The sequence below is a fragment of the Ochotona curzoniae genome, unplaced genomic scaffold (assembly GCF_017591425.1).
Source record: "Ochotona curzoniae isolate NIBS_2020 unplaced genomic scaffold, NIBS_Ocur_1.0 scaffold_4937, whole genome shotgun sequence".
In the NCBI taxonomy this organism is placed as follows: Eukaryota; Metazoa; Chordata; class Mammalia; order Lagomorpha; family Ochotonidae; genus Ochotona; species Ochotona curzoniae.
Genome location: NW_024467126.1, coordinates 842,851 through 856,094, shown reverse-complemented (window position 1 = coordinate 856,094; position 13,244 = coordinate 842,851). Strand labels below are relative to the sequence as shown.

Here is a 13,244-nt window from a genome sequence, read left to right as displayed (position 1 = left end):
AAAGCCCAAGCTCAGCACCCTGACCTCCTGTTGCCTCCTTTCCTCTCTGCCCGCTCCGGGGACACATAGGCCCCTTGCTCTCCCTCCTCCACTGCCTCAGCATGGAACACCCTCTCTGCCTGCCTACACGTATGAATGTGAACATACATGTGTGCACAAGCAGACTCACATACACGCACATGGACACATGTACAAATACATGACCATGTGTATACACACGTATGTGACAGCAGGAGCACGCACACACCGCACCGGTGCACACACGCACACATCCTTCTGGTCTCATCTAGTTGCCCCTGCCTCACACAAGCCCTTTTCCCTCGAAACCAGCAGCGCACAGAGAAGTTAAACCCTTGGTCAAGGTCACACAGCCAGGGAGCAGCTGAGCCAAAAGTCAGAAGGCAGTTGCGCTGATGTCAACAGACGACTTCCAAGGTTCAGGGTGAAGGAAGCGGAGGCTCTGAGGAGGAAGGCAACCGCAGTCCTCAGGCTCTCAGACCAGCCCCCCATCTCCACGTCCCCCTCCTCAGCACTGTCCCCGCCCCCAGCCAACACTGGGGACAGCAAAAGCCAGAGCAAAGTGAAGCCCATGGCTCAGCTGTGCCACCGCCAATGGGGGGCCCTTGCTGGCAGGCGCCTTACAGCGTCCACGTCACGGGAGAGTAAGTCCAAGGTGCAAGGCTCAGCCTGGCCCAACATGGGGCATGTGAGGGAGCTGCGCCAGCTACAGCTTCTGCTCACTGAGAAACCTCTGGCGCCGTCGACACAGCACTCGGGCATGTGGGAAATGCCCACGGCCACACAGAAGTGGCGCTAAGGCAGGGGTCAGTGTGTCCCAGGCTGGCCTTCTCAGGGGCTGTCCATTAGGGGAGCCCAGCTGAGCCAGGGCCTACAAGTGCCAGCTCAGCCCACACCTCCCTCAGCCTCCTCCCCTCAGGGTCCTCATGCAGGCTATGTCTGCCTCCTGCTGCTCACCTGATGACGCCAACCAGAGAAGGCGCTTCCTCCCTCCCTCAGCTCAGGTGCACTGCTGGACAGGACACCACTTTCCAGATTACCCGAGCCATCTCCACCACATCCACGGCCAGTGCCCAGGCACCGGGCTGTGAGCATGTTGCATGGGAACAGCAGGTGCAACCACAGCGCCTGGTAACACCTGGTGCAGCTGGGCCCTGTACAGAGCGTGGCACGGAGGGCATGCACAGCCAGCAGGTGCTGAAGGCCAGTCACTGAAGACACTGTGTGAGGCCACAAGAGACACAGACCTGCACAACTGGCCGCCTTGGTCCATGGCCACAGCTGTGCAGCACACACCATTGGTCCATGGCCACAGCTGTGCAGCACACACCATTGGTCCATGGCCACAGCTGCGTAGCACACACCATTGGTCCATGGCCACAGCTGTGTACCATGCACCATTGGTCCATGGCCACAGCTGTGTAGCACACACCATTGGTCCATGGCCACAGCTGTGTAGCACACACCATTGGTCCATGGCCACAGCTGTGCACCACGTACCATTGGTCCATGGCCACAGCTGTGCACCATGCACCATTGGTCCGTGGCCACAGCTGTGTAGCACACACCATTGGTCCATGGCCACAGCTGTGCACCACGTACCATTGGTCCATGGCCACAGCTGTGCACCACACACCATTGGTCCATGGCCACAGCTGTGTAGCACACACCATTGGTCCATGGCCACAGCTGTGCACCACGTACCATTGGTCCATGGCCACAGCTGTGCACCACACACCATTGGTCCATGGCCACAGCTGTGTAGCACACACCATTGGTCTATGGCCACAGCTGTGTACCACACACCAGCAATCTCTGAGAGGTTCTGTTCTACATCACAGTCATGACCCAGGTCAAGGGGCAGCATGCCAATGGTAACAGTCTTCTGGCAGCAAAAGGCACTGTAAGGAAAGAGATAAGGAAGGAGCAAGCAAGGTGGTACAGCACATTGAGCCATGATGTACAGCCTGCATCCCACTCTGGGCTGATGAGCCCCAGCTGCCTGGGTTCGAGTCCAGCTCCCTTCCAACATACCTGGAAAAGCAATGAAAGACCAGTTCCTGCCACCGACACCAGACACCAAGTGGAGTCCCTGACTCCTGGCTTCAGCTTAGAACTGAACCAACAGAGGGAAGATAACTCTTTGTCTCTCCCTATTCAAACAATTTTTTTTCCCAAGGAAAAGAAAGGCAGGGAGTGCCCCAGAGGCCTAGCCAAACTGGTTTCTATGCCAAGCCCATTTTCCAGGTAACTCCTTAACCCCTTCCTTGCAGGGAAAAAGAGTCTGGGTATAACTCTAGTCACCTCTAATTTTTTAAGATTTAATTTATTTTATATTGATTTATTTATATTGCAAAATCAGATATACAGAGAGGAAGATATTTCATCTGTTGATTCACTCCCCAAATGGCTGCAACAGCTAGAGCTGAGTCATTCTGAAGCCAGGAGCCTCCTCTGAGTCTCCCACGCAGGTGCAGGGTCCCAAGGATTTGGGCCGTCCTCCACTGCTTTCTCAGACCACAAGCAGGGAACTGGATGAACAGGAAGCAGGATTAGAACAGGCACTCATATGGGATCTTGGTGTGTGCAAGGCAAGGACTTTAGCCACTAGGCTACCACACCGGGCCCACATGTTCTCCATTCTTACAAAAGGGCCAGCCACTGAGGTGACCAAATCCTGCAACATGTGCTCCAGGGTTGGACCATATGATTTTTCCCTGACATCAGGGATCAAGCACAGTGTTCTAGCTGGAGCGCCCCCTAAGCAACTTCACCTGGGAGATCCTTAGACCTTACTCTTGTGTGCATCAACTAGTGCAGGCTCAGGCTGCCCCCAGCACCAGCCAACACACATGCCAGTGGATGCAGCTGCCTGGTCAGTCCCACCCCCAGCCCTGGCTCTCACGTGAGCCATCAGGTGTTGTTAGCTTAGCCCAATCCAGCTTGTACCCTAAACCTAGCTCTTGTATGAACTTGCAGGTGCTGTGGCCTAGGTAGGATGACGCCAAACAACACCAATCCAGCCTGCAACCAGCCCAGCCCCAGCTTCCACGTTTGCCAGCGGACGCTGTGGCTTAGCCCAGTTTGGCCAGCTCTTAGACCTAATTCTCATACAAACCACTGGTACTTGGCCTGGTCAGGATAACCACAAATAACCCCTACTGTTCCTGCCCCTATGCCCAGTTCTCACACGCACCAGTATGTGCTGCAGTCTAACCATGTTGTCCTCAAAGATCTCCTACAGGCCCAGCCCCAAGCACGGCTTTCAATGCTGGTGTGCACTGTGACCTAGCCTGGCCCCACCCACCCCCGGCCCCAGCTCTTGTACACTTGTGCAGGTGACTTGGCCTGTCCAGGTAGGCCATTCAGATTCTCCCTTCTGAAGCACCATGTCTCCAGGACCGCAATTACCTGCCAGTGCAGTGGCCTGCTCCGTGGCAACTCCTAGAGGTCATTATATACATGGTCAAACAAGCCCTCAGAGGCATCTAGGCTGATTTGTTCCCAGACCCCCTTTCCCCAGGCAAGATGTTCCACTCCTGGCTGGCTGTGCCAATGGTGGGCCCAGTGGTGTGGTGCCTGGGATCCAATAAATCAATCTTAAAAACATCTCAACTTCGCCATGGTTTGAAAGCATAGCTCGGCAATGTGGAAGGGTTCATTGTAAAGGTGACTCTGTTCCTAGAAGTCTGGGATCTCCACAGAAACAGCTGCACCCTGATATGGGAAAACTGCTTCCTGAGACACCAGGAAGCAAACAGGTGACAGGAAGGATCTTGGAGTCTTTACGATTTACCGAAAAACAGCTACCTTCGAGGCATGCTGTTTTACTACTGTCACCATTGAAGTGGTAGGACCAGAATCCTGAGCCTACGCATTGTAAATCTTTATTTGCCTGCTTTCTATTCTGTGTCACAAAAAAGCCCCTGATCACGTATTTGTCCACTGTCACTAGCTATTCATTGTCATGTAGACACTTGCTATAAAAACCCCCATTTATTTTGTCCAAGGTTCTTCTTTGCTCATGGCAAGAAGCGGCCACCGCCTGAAGAATAAAGACATTTCACTCGCCTTAGAGTCTCACTTGATTTCTTTGAACCCCAACACCACTGAACTGCACACTTTGAAAGGCTGGATTCTGTGACACGGGAACTGTGTGTCAGTTTGGGAAAATTCATTTTTAATGCAGCAGAAGTGCTCCCATGGAGACTAATTCAGAGAGGGGAGAAGGAGCAAGGGGTCCCGGGTGTCCTCTGTGGATGGGGCTGACTTGGGGGCGAGGTCTAGAGCAACGCGAGCAGGGGTAGGGAAAGGTGAGACCTAGTGGATGCCAAACAGCACCTGCAAGGGGCTGGAGCGGGAAGAGCCGCAGGCCTGGGGAGAAGGGGTCTGGGCAGGGGGAGGTCGCAGGCACAGGGGGACGAGGGCTTGGAGAACAGCCACTGTGGCCATTGGGGACAGCACTGAGCTCTCCTTCACAGGTATCTGGTGTCAGCTGCAATAAGTTGCAAACCCCAGGGGTGGAAGCACCTCTGAAAAAATACCATCCCCAGCACACCCCCTGGAGTCCCTCCTGCTTGCTGTCCACTTGGTACCCCTCCTAAAAACTCCCAGCTTCCTAGCGAGGCAACAGTTTGGAATAAAGCCAAGATCTCCCTGTGGCCATGTGACCAGGTGCTGTCCAGCGAGCTGCAAGTGGAGCTGGCATACAGCAGACCTAGCTGAGGTTGTCCTAGGTGCAGCTCCAGCTACTTGCAGCCCGTCATGGGGCTAGAATCATCAGGTGGAAAAGTTAGGGTTCACGCGGTTTATGCTGTGTGTCTTTCTAAGTAGCACTGTAGACTCTGGACCCATGAGTAACCCATTGGCTCAGTGTGCCCCCTCACAGCATCGGCGCTGCTCACCCACACACCACGGAGCCGCCAGCTGGGTTCTCGTAAGGAATGTCACGCTCCAGTCATTGTCATTCCGTCTAATCATGGCCCCAAGCACCAAGCAGCAATGCAGGCGATTTTATTGCAGTGCAGTAAGTTGTTCTAATTGCTCCCTTTAATTGTTGGCTGTTGCTTTTAACTTCTGACTATGGCCAATTGATAACTAAACACTATCACAGGTATGTCCAGGACAAAATGCAACATTTCCTCACTGTTCAGGCTTCCACCAGGGTTCTGGGACCTACCACATGGTAGCTTCCAGGAAACTTTTTTTATTTGTGTATCATTTTTTTTAAAGATCTGCTTTATTTTTATTTGAAATATAAAGTTACACAGAGAGAAGAGACAGAGAAAGATCTTTCATCTGCTGGTTCACTCCCCAGATGGCCACAACAGCTGGAGCTGAGTCAACGGATTCTTTCTCTTTCTCTCTCTCTCTCAGGCTTTTCAATAAACACATGTTTAAGGCTACAGTTTTGGGGAGCTGGGGAGCCTAGTTGGATGAAGCCATGACCTACAATACACGCCATATGGATATTGATTTGAGAAGCAGCTGTTTCACCTTGGATCCAGCTCACTGCTGAGACAGCAGAGGATGGTCCAAGTGCTCGGGCCCCTGCATCCATGTGGGAACCCCGGCTCGGGCCCTGCATCCACGTGGGAGCCCCGGAAGACACTTCTGACTCTAGCTTCAGCCTTGCCAAGTCACAGCTGTTGCAGTCATTCGGGAGCAAGCCTGTCTCTCCTCTCTGCTAACTCTGTCTTTAGATTAGCACCGCTGAGTACAAGGCAAAACGAGAAGCTGGGGGAAGGTGACTTCCTCTCGCCCCCTTCACCTCTTCACTCTTTCCCACTCTGCGGGGAAGCACTTCCCGTTGTCCCTACTTCTTGCAGTCTGAATATTAATGTGGGTGTCCTCTAGAAACCCATGTTAAGGGTCCCCAAAATCTCACTTTAACTGATCACAGATGAACGGTGAAAACTATAATGCAATTTCAGCACTTAACAGTGGAGCTGTGAGAAGTTATGGGATTGGACAGGTTTTCGGAGTAACGTCTCTGTGTTCGGATCACAGTGGAAAAGGATGCTCCCTACCTCTCAGCTTCCAGGCTAGCCCTTCCCTCCAGCCTCAGACACCACACTAAAGGGCCACTCAATCCCATACTGTGAACTCCAAAACCGTAGCCAGCAGTAGGTTCTGAGGGGCCCACAGCCTCCCCAACCCCAATCCTAGCGTCCGAGTGGCTGCAGCCCAGGACACCCCAGTCAAGAGGCCCTCCTCTTTCTGTACCTCCTCTTTCTCCCTGCCTGAGGCTGCCCGGGGTGTTGCCCCTCTATCCAGCCCTCCTTCCTGAGGCTCCAGCTCCAGACCACATAGCAAGACCCCTGAGAGTCCACAGACAGTGGGTAAGAAGAGGAATCAACGTGGGGCTAGCTGATGCAGTGGCTCAGCAGGCTAATCCTCTGCCTTGCAGCACTGGATCCCCCATGGGTGCCAGTTCATGTCCCAACTGCTCTGTCTCTGATCCAACTCCCTGCTTGTGGCCTGGGATAGCAGCAGAGGATGGTCCAGGGCCTTAGGACCCTGTACCCACATGGGAGACCCAGAAGCAGCTCCTGGCTCCTGGCTTTGGATCAGCTCAGCTCCAGCTACTGCAGCCATTTGGGGAGTGAACCAGTAGATGGAAGTTCTTCCTTTCTGTCTCTCTCTCTCTGTGTAAACCTTCCTTTTCAATAACAACAAATAATTCTTTAAAAAACAGGTATGTCGGGCCCGGCGCCATGGTGCAGTGGTTAAGGTCCTCGCCTTGCACACCTGGGATCCCATATGGGCACCAGTTCTAATCCCGGCAGCCCTGCTTCCCTTCCAGCTCCCTGCTTGTGGCCTGGGAAAGCAGTCGAGGACAGCTCAAAGCCTTGGGACCCTGCACCTGTGTGGGAGACCTGGAAGAGGCTCCTGGCTTCATATTGGCTCAGCTCCAGCCATGCAGCCGCCTGGGGAGTGAATCATCGGACGGAAGATCTTCCTCTCTGTCTCTCCTCTCTGTATATCCGCCTTTCCAATAAAAATAAATCTTAAAAAAAAAAATACAGATATGTCACTTGGGAAATTCACATTCCATATCAGAGATCTGGGGGTGAGGTGGGGTGAGGGGGGGCAGGTTTGTATCAGCACTTCCGGACCCAGAAAGGCCAGACCACGGGTGCTAATTAAAGCCCCTGGCCTTGTGGGTGCGAGCCACTGTGGCCTTGGGCGGCTCAGGACTGGCCAATGTGCGGGGGCTTGACGCCTGTGGACAGATGTGTGTCTGTGTGTGTGCATGTGCGTGAGTTGCCTTGTGTTACAGTGAGGCAGCCCAGGGGGCAAAGACGATCCCATGCTTACGTTCATTTCATTTTTTTTTTTTTCTCTCAGATGTCCTTGTTTTTATTTGAAAGGCAGATTTGCAGAGATCCTCTGTTACAGGATTTTTTACTCCGAGTATGGCAGCAACCTCAATTCGTGCGGACACAGTTTAGTTTTAAAGCAAGATTTATTAGAAAAGCTGAGAAGGGAAACTCCCGGCCTAGCGACAGGAGGGGGTTTTGAGATAGAAAGTGAGAGAGGAGTTAGAGTGGGCAGCAGGCAGTTAGGGTATTCTGGGTCCCCGAGTAAAAGAGAATTTCCCCACCATGTCTTGGATTCACCAGGGCACGTCTCTTCCAAGGGACAGGGGTGCTATTAGCATATCAAGTCCCCACCTGAAGTATCGGCCAGTACCTCCGGCCACTGTGGGAGGGCCTCAGGCCGATCTCTTCATCATTGAAAGGAGAGCAGGAAGAAGTGATACACATCTGCCCTAGGCCTGGAATGTCCTATGTCTGGCACCTCTCTAGTCTTTCGCCCCAAAACCAGATACCTGGGGACCATGAAATTCCTTTGTCCTTGGAAAACCCCCTTCCGAAATAAAGCCTTAAAAGATCCCAACACTTTCCACGCACGGGTCCTTTCTATCTCAAAACCCCCTCCCGTTGCTAGGACGGGAGTTTCTCTTCTCAGCTTTTCTAATAAATCTTGCTTTAAAACTAAACTGTCCGCATGAAAATTCTTTCCTGCGAGACAAGAATTTGAGGTTGCTGCCATACTCAGAATCAAAAATCCTGCAACAAAAGGACCCTTACCCCCTGCCATAATGGCAGGAGGAAAAGTAAAAAGAAGACCCTAGTGCTCTGCCATAGTGGCAGGAAGAGAAGAACCTGAACCCGTATCAATGGTGGGGAATGCAGCTTTTAAAGGTTTCCCTCAAAGATGTTTCTCCACGAACAAAGAAAATTCCTGGTTTCCATGGTACCTGGCCTTGGGACAAAAGGCCACAGAGGTGCCAGACATAGGACATTCCAGGCCTTAGGCAGATGTGTATTACTTTTTCCTGCTCTTTTTTCGATGATAAAGAGATCAGCTTGAGGCCCTCCCACAATGGCCAGAGGTAGTGGCCGATACTTCAAGTGGGGAATTGGTATGTTAATAGCACCCCTGTCCCTTGGAAGAGACGTGCTCTGGTGAATCTAAGACATGGTGGGGGATTTTATATTTGAGACAATGACTTGGGGACCCAGAATACCCTAACTGCCTACTACCCAGTCTAACTCCTCTCTCACCTCCACTCATTGGTTCACTTCCCAAACAGCCATAAAGGCTGGAGCTGAGCCAATCCCTCACATGAGGACAGGGTCCAAACACTTGGTGCATCTGTTATTGCTTTCCCAGCGAGCTGGATCAGAAGCGCCGCAGCCAGGACACAAACTGGCGCCCATATGGGATGCTGACACAGGCCACACAATCATTAATTTCTAAATTCCATATGACCAATCATTCTTTATCTCATATTTACTTATTGGAAAGGAAGGGAAAGGGTAACGGGAGATAAGCAGCTCAGCCACTGGTTCACTCCCCGAATGCCCACAGCAACCAGAGCAAAGTCAGGCTGAAGCCAGCAACCCTCCTCTCAGTCTCCCAGGCGTGTTGCAAAGGCCCAATGACCTCATCCATCATCTGCTGCCTGTGAGCAGAGCAGGGAGCTGGAACTGAGAGGTGCTGGGCATGGAACTGGACCCCCTGCAGTGGGGTTCCATGTCCCAGTTGGGGTGTTACTGCTGGGCCAAATGCCGGCCCAGGACCAGTGTCCTCTGGGCACAGCCCCGCCTCCTACCCCAGGGTCCTGGTGCTGGAAGTGAAGTGCTCACAGACAGGGCATCAGGAAGCAGGGCTCTGAGGTAGGAGATGGGGCTCAGCTGTCTGCTGCCCCATCCCAGGGCCCCCTCCCCTTAGCCACCAGGGAATGTACAGCAGGAGGCCCTCATCAGTCGTGGACCCCCTGACCTTGAATTTGCCAGGTCCCAGAACTATCAGACACAGAGCCAGATGCAGCATGGGTGGTCGGGCGCTGGCCCATTGGAGCATCGGCCCCAAGGCCACCAGGAGCAAAGGTGCCAGTCCAGCAGGTGTCCTGTTGGCTTTTCAACATGGACCCTTCAGGTACCAGGATCACACCAGCCGGCCACACTGCATGTTCAGCCAGGTGCAGTCCAGGCCTCCAATCTGCTTGGCTGGATCCTGCTGGTGGTGCTCCTGGGCGGGGAGCAGCTCCCACTGAAGGTGGGGGGAGGGTGGAATAAGTGGCAACGGGACAAGGGGAGGCGGGCAGGCCCAGGCCCTGCCAGAGCTGGAGAAGGCAATGTGTGTCACAGGGCCACAGGGCCAAAGTTCAGCGGGCAGGGCACACCCCGAAACCTTGGCACTCCAGAGCACCCCCACACCCAACACTGCTGTAACCACAGCCCCAGGACAGGCCCCCTCCTCTGAATGGGCCCCACTTCTACTTCCTATACATCTCTGCTCGAGGGGGCCACCCCAGGCTGTGCTCAGAGCCGAGGCCGAAAGGAACGTGACCAGCAGCTCTCTAGCCGCTCACAGGCTTGGCCCCGCCTGCTCCCCGCTGCCCTCCCTGGCCAAATTGGGGCTGAAGTCCCCAGCACGCGCCACCAAGCACAGTGTGGCACATCCTGCTGCATGGCCCTGTGTGTCACCTGTCCCCACTTGCTTCTTGGGCCACCTGGAGCTCTTTTTTATTTATTGTTTTCAAAGATGTATTTGTTTTTATTGCGAAGGCAGATCAGATTCATGGAAAAAAAGAGAAAGATCTTCCATCTTCCACCCTCAAATGGCCACAATGGCTGGAACTAAACCAATCTGAAACCAGGAGCCAGGAGCTTCTTACAGGTCTCCTATATGGACCCAGGGTCCCAAGGCTTTGGGTCATTCTCTGTGACACTTTCCCAGGCCACAAGCTGGGAGCTAGAAGGAAGTGGAGCAGCCAGGAGAAGAACCAACACCCATATGGGATGCCAGAACTTGCAATGTGAGGATTTAGCCATTGAGTCATAGCATAGCACCAGGCTCCATCATGAGCTCTTAAACATCACAGGGGTCACATGGCTCCCCCAGCCCCAAACCCTGCCAGTGTCTGTGGTTGATGGCTTCATGCCCACCCACTCGCCTCTTTCTCCAGGGGGTCCTCTCAGATCAGTGTTATCTCTGCTGAGTGAGCCTGGGACCCTCTCTGGGGGAAGGGCTGGGACCCAGTGTCGGTGACCATATTCAAGATCCCAGCTCTGGGATATCTGGCTTCAGAGCAGCCAGCACCACCCAGGAATCAAATACAAGAGGGCACAGTGTGCCAAGCACAGACTACCCGCACCCTGCCCTGCCTGTGCCCTGTAGCACAGGCTCCGTCTCAGCTTCCACAGGATCCTCCCCGATCCTGTACTCTCCCTTCAGATCAACCTGTGACCTGATCACGCCCCAGTCCCCCGGACAGAACAATGATGCAAAACCAAGGCACCAGACAGGAGACATGAACCACAAGTATTTACTGCAGAAGTATGGCTGAGCTTCCAATGAGGCTGGGCTGAGACCAGAGCCCTCCCTGGGACCTAGGAGTGAGGTAAAGGTGGCAGGTGGAGAGGAGAAGGGAATGGGGGGCCGGAAACTCAGAGCTGGGAGAGAATGGTTGGGGCCAGGCTGCAGGTAAGCCCAGTGCCATCGGGTTCCACGTTAAGGGATTTCACCACGCCGTCCTCAACGAGCATGGAGAACCTGCCACACAGGGGTCGCGTCAGCCTGGGGCCGCGGCTGGAGAAGCCGGAGGTGCAGGGACCCCACCCCACCCCACCCCCAGGCCCCTCCCTGCTGCTTGTACCTCTTGAGCCTTCGGTTCCCAAAGACGGGCGCGTAAGACTCATCAAGAAGCAAGTCCGTCTCCTGAGGCAAGACCGGCAGAGAGAGGTGTGGGGATCCCCAAAATAGGCCAAGCCCCAAGGGGAGCCCTACCCCACCCCACCCCACACACACAGCACTCCTGCACAAGGGCCTGGCCCACATACCTTCCCAAAGGCCCCTGTGGGGTCAGCCAAAAGCTGAACCTGACAAGGCGGAAAATCAAGGTCATGGGAGGTACTGGTAGCAGCTTCCGGCCACCCAGAGGCCCCTCCACCTCACCTTGCCTTCAGCCTGGTGGGCCCGACCCCACTCGCTCATCACAAAGACGTCGTTGACGCTCAGACACGCCACCACCTGCACCCCCTTGGCCTTGAGCGCCTCGGTCTGCTCCACGTATCCCGGCAGGTGAGACTGCGGAAGGGGAACAAGGAGTCAGCCCTCCCGCTCCCGGCCGAACCCCCCACTCCCGTGGGCCCCTTCACCAGGCAGTGTGAACCACCAACCACTCCATATCCTTTTTTGCCTTGGCCACCAGGAAGCTCAGGTCCAAACTCACCTAGTGGCCAAAATGGACCATGCGCCTCCTAGGGGTAGGACTCTGCCTTCGGTTCCCAAGTCCACCCAGCCAGTGAACTTCGACAAGCCCCACTGGATTTCACTGCAAAGTCTTGCTCCTCCACGTCCCCACCCCTCTCCTCTTTACTGGGGGGCTGCGGGAGGATTTCTGGACAACACAAAGGACCTGGCCTCACCTTGGAGCAGCCGGGGGTGAAGGCCCCCGGGACTCCGAACAGCACGCCCTTCTTGCCCTTGAAGAGTTCGGCCAGATCCACCTTGTTCCCCGGAGTCCCCTCAAACACCTTCACGGAGGGGAGGGTATCTCCTACCTGCAGGGAAGGACTACCAGGTCAGAGGGGAGGGCCGTGTGGGGAGCCAAGGGTGGGGCAGCAGGTGCGCCTGGGAGGACAGACCCAGCAGGAAAGGCCAGTCCCGGCAGCTCCGAAGGGTACCTCCCTGACCCTCTCCACCCCCGCCAGGGGCTACCCGCATTCTGTAGATTCCAAGGTGGCCCTGTCTTTCACGGGCCACACTGGTGACGCTAGAGAAAAAGGGTGGCCGTGGGCTGTACAAACAGCCAGGGGGAAAGGTATCGGATGACTGCACAGCTGTGAAGCCTTGGGGGGTAGGGAGGGGACCCCCTCACATACACCTGTGGGTCCCCAGTACACAGTAAGGGAGGGTGCAAAGCCGGGGGGTAGGCAGAGCAGGGAGACGGCTGGCTGGCAAGGAGAGGGTGAACGAGAAGGTGGGCGCTAGGGCTGGGTCCCCAACACTCGTGCAAGAGTGGAGAAGGTCGCACAGCAGGGCCGGGGCGCCGCAGTGGGGTGCAGGTGCCGAGAAGGATCGGCAACCAACACGTGGAGGCGTTAGAAAGAGCCCACGCAGCAAAGGACATGAATCCGAAAGGCGGGGAAGGCCACGGTGGTCAGCGCCCCGAGAACGGTGGTGCGGGCCTGCCAGAGCGCCGCAGACTCGGGGTGGAGGGGGCTATCCCAGGACATGGGGCGCTGACCGCCCAAAGCAGCGGACAGCAGCCGGGCGGCCAGGGGTCCAGCCGAGGGGATGAGGGGCAGACGGTAGGAGGAAACTCCAGGGCGGCGGGGAGGGGTCTCGCGCGAAGGCAAGATGGTGACACCCCGACACAAAAGCAGGGTGCCCCTGAGAAGCTGGGGGAGGGAGAAGGTCGCCCGGGTCAGCGCCCACCTTGATCGGAGCCATGACTACGGAGGCGCGGCTGAAACAGCGGGTTCCCCAGCGCGCACGTCCCGCTCCTGCCAGTCGCCGTCTCGCAGCTGCCGCCGCCGCTACTGCCGCACCCGAGAGTGCCGAGCGCGCACAGTGACCCAGGACACCCATGCCCGCGGGCCCCATTCCCGCCCAGCGGCCGCTGCGAGCCCCGGGATGGGGGCGGGCCACCGGGCGGAGTCACAGGACCGGCGCGGGGCGTGGCCTTGCCGCGCCCCGCCCCCGGC

At 55.6% G+C, this 13,244-nt stretch overlaps 1 protein-coding gene across 2 annotated transcripts; it reads right to left on the bottom strand.

The window, feature by feature from the left end:
• Window positions 1-10,830: 10,830 nt before the first annotated feature.
• On the bottom strand, window positions 10,831-13,167 carry PRDX5 (peroxiredoxin 5). 2 transcript variants are annotated; one of them, XM_040970857.1, is made up of 6 exons: window positions 12,976-13,167; window positions 11,964-12,098; window positions 11,491-11,622; window positions 11,376-11,414; window positions 11,192-11,253; window positions 10,831-11,088 (listed from the first exon to the last, which is right to left on the bottom strand). In XM_040970857.1, the coding sequence occupies exons 1-6, from the start codon at window positions 13,141-13,143 to the stop codon at window positions 10,983-10,985; spliced, it is 642 nt and encodes a 213-aa protein (XP_040826791.1). In that variant the 5' UTR covers window positions 13,144-13,167; the 3' UTR covers window positions 10,831-10,982. The 2 variants fall into 2 exon arrangements, with proteins under 2 accessions (XP_040826791.1, XP_040826790.1); XM_040970856.1 differs by having other exon boundaries at window positions 10,837-11,088; window positions 11,964-12,094; window positions 12,972-13,167.
• Between the last annotated feature and the right edge of the window lie 77 nt (window positions 13,168-13,244).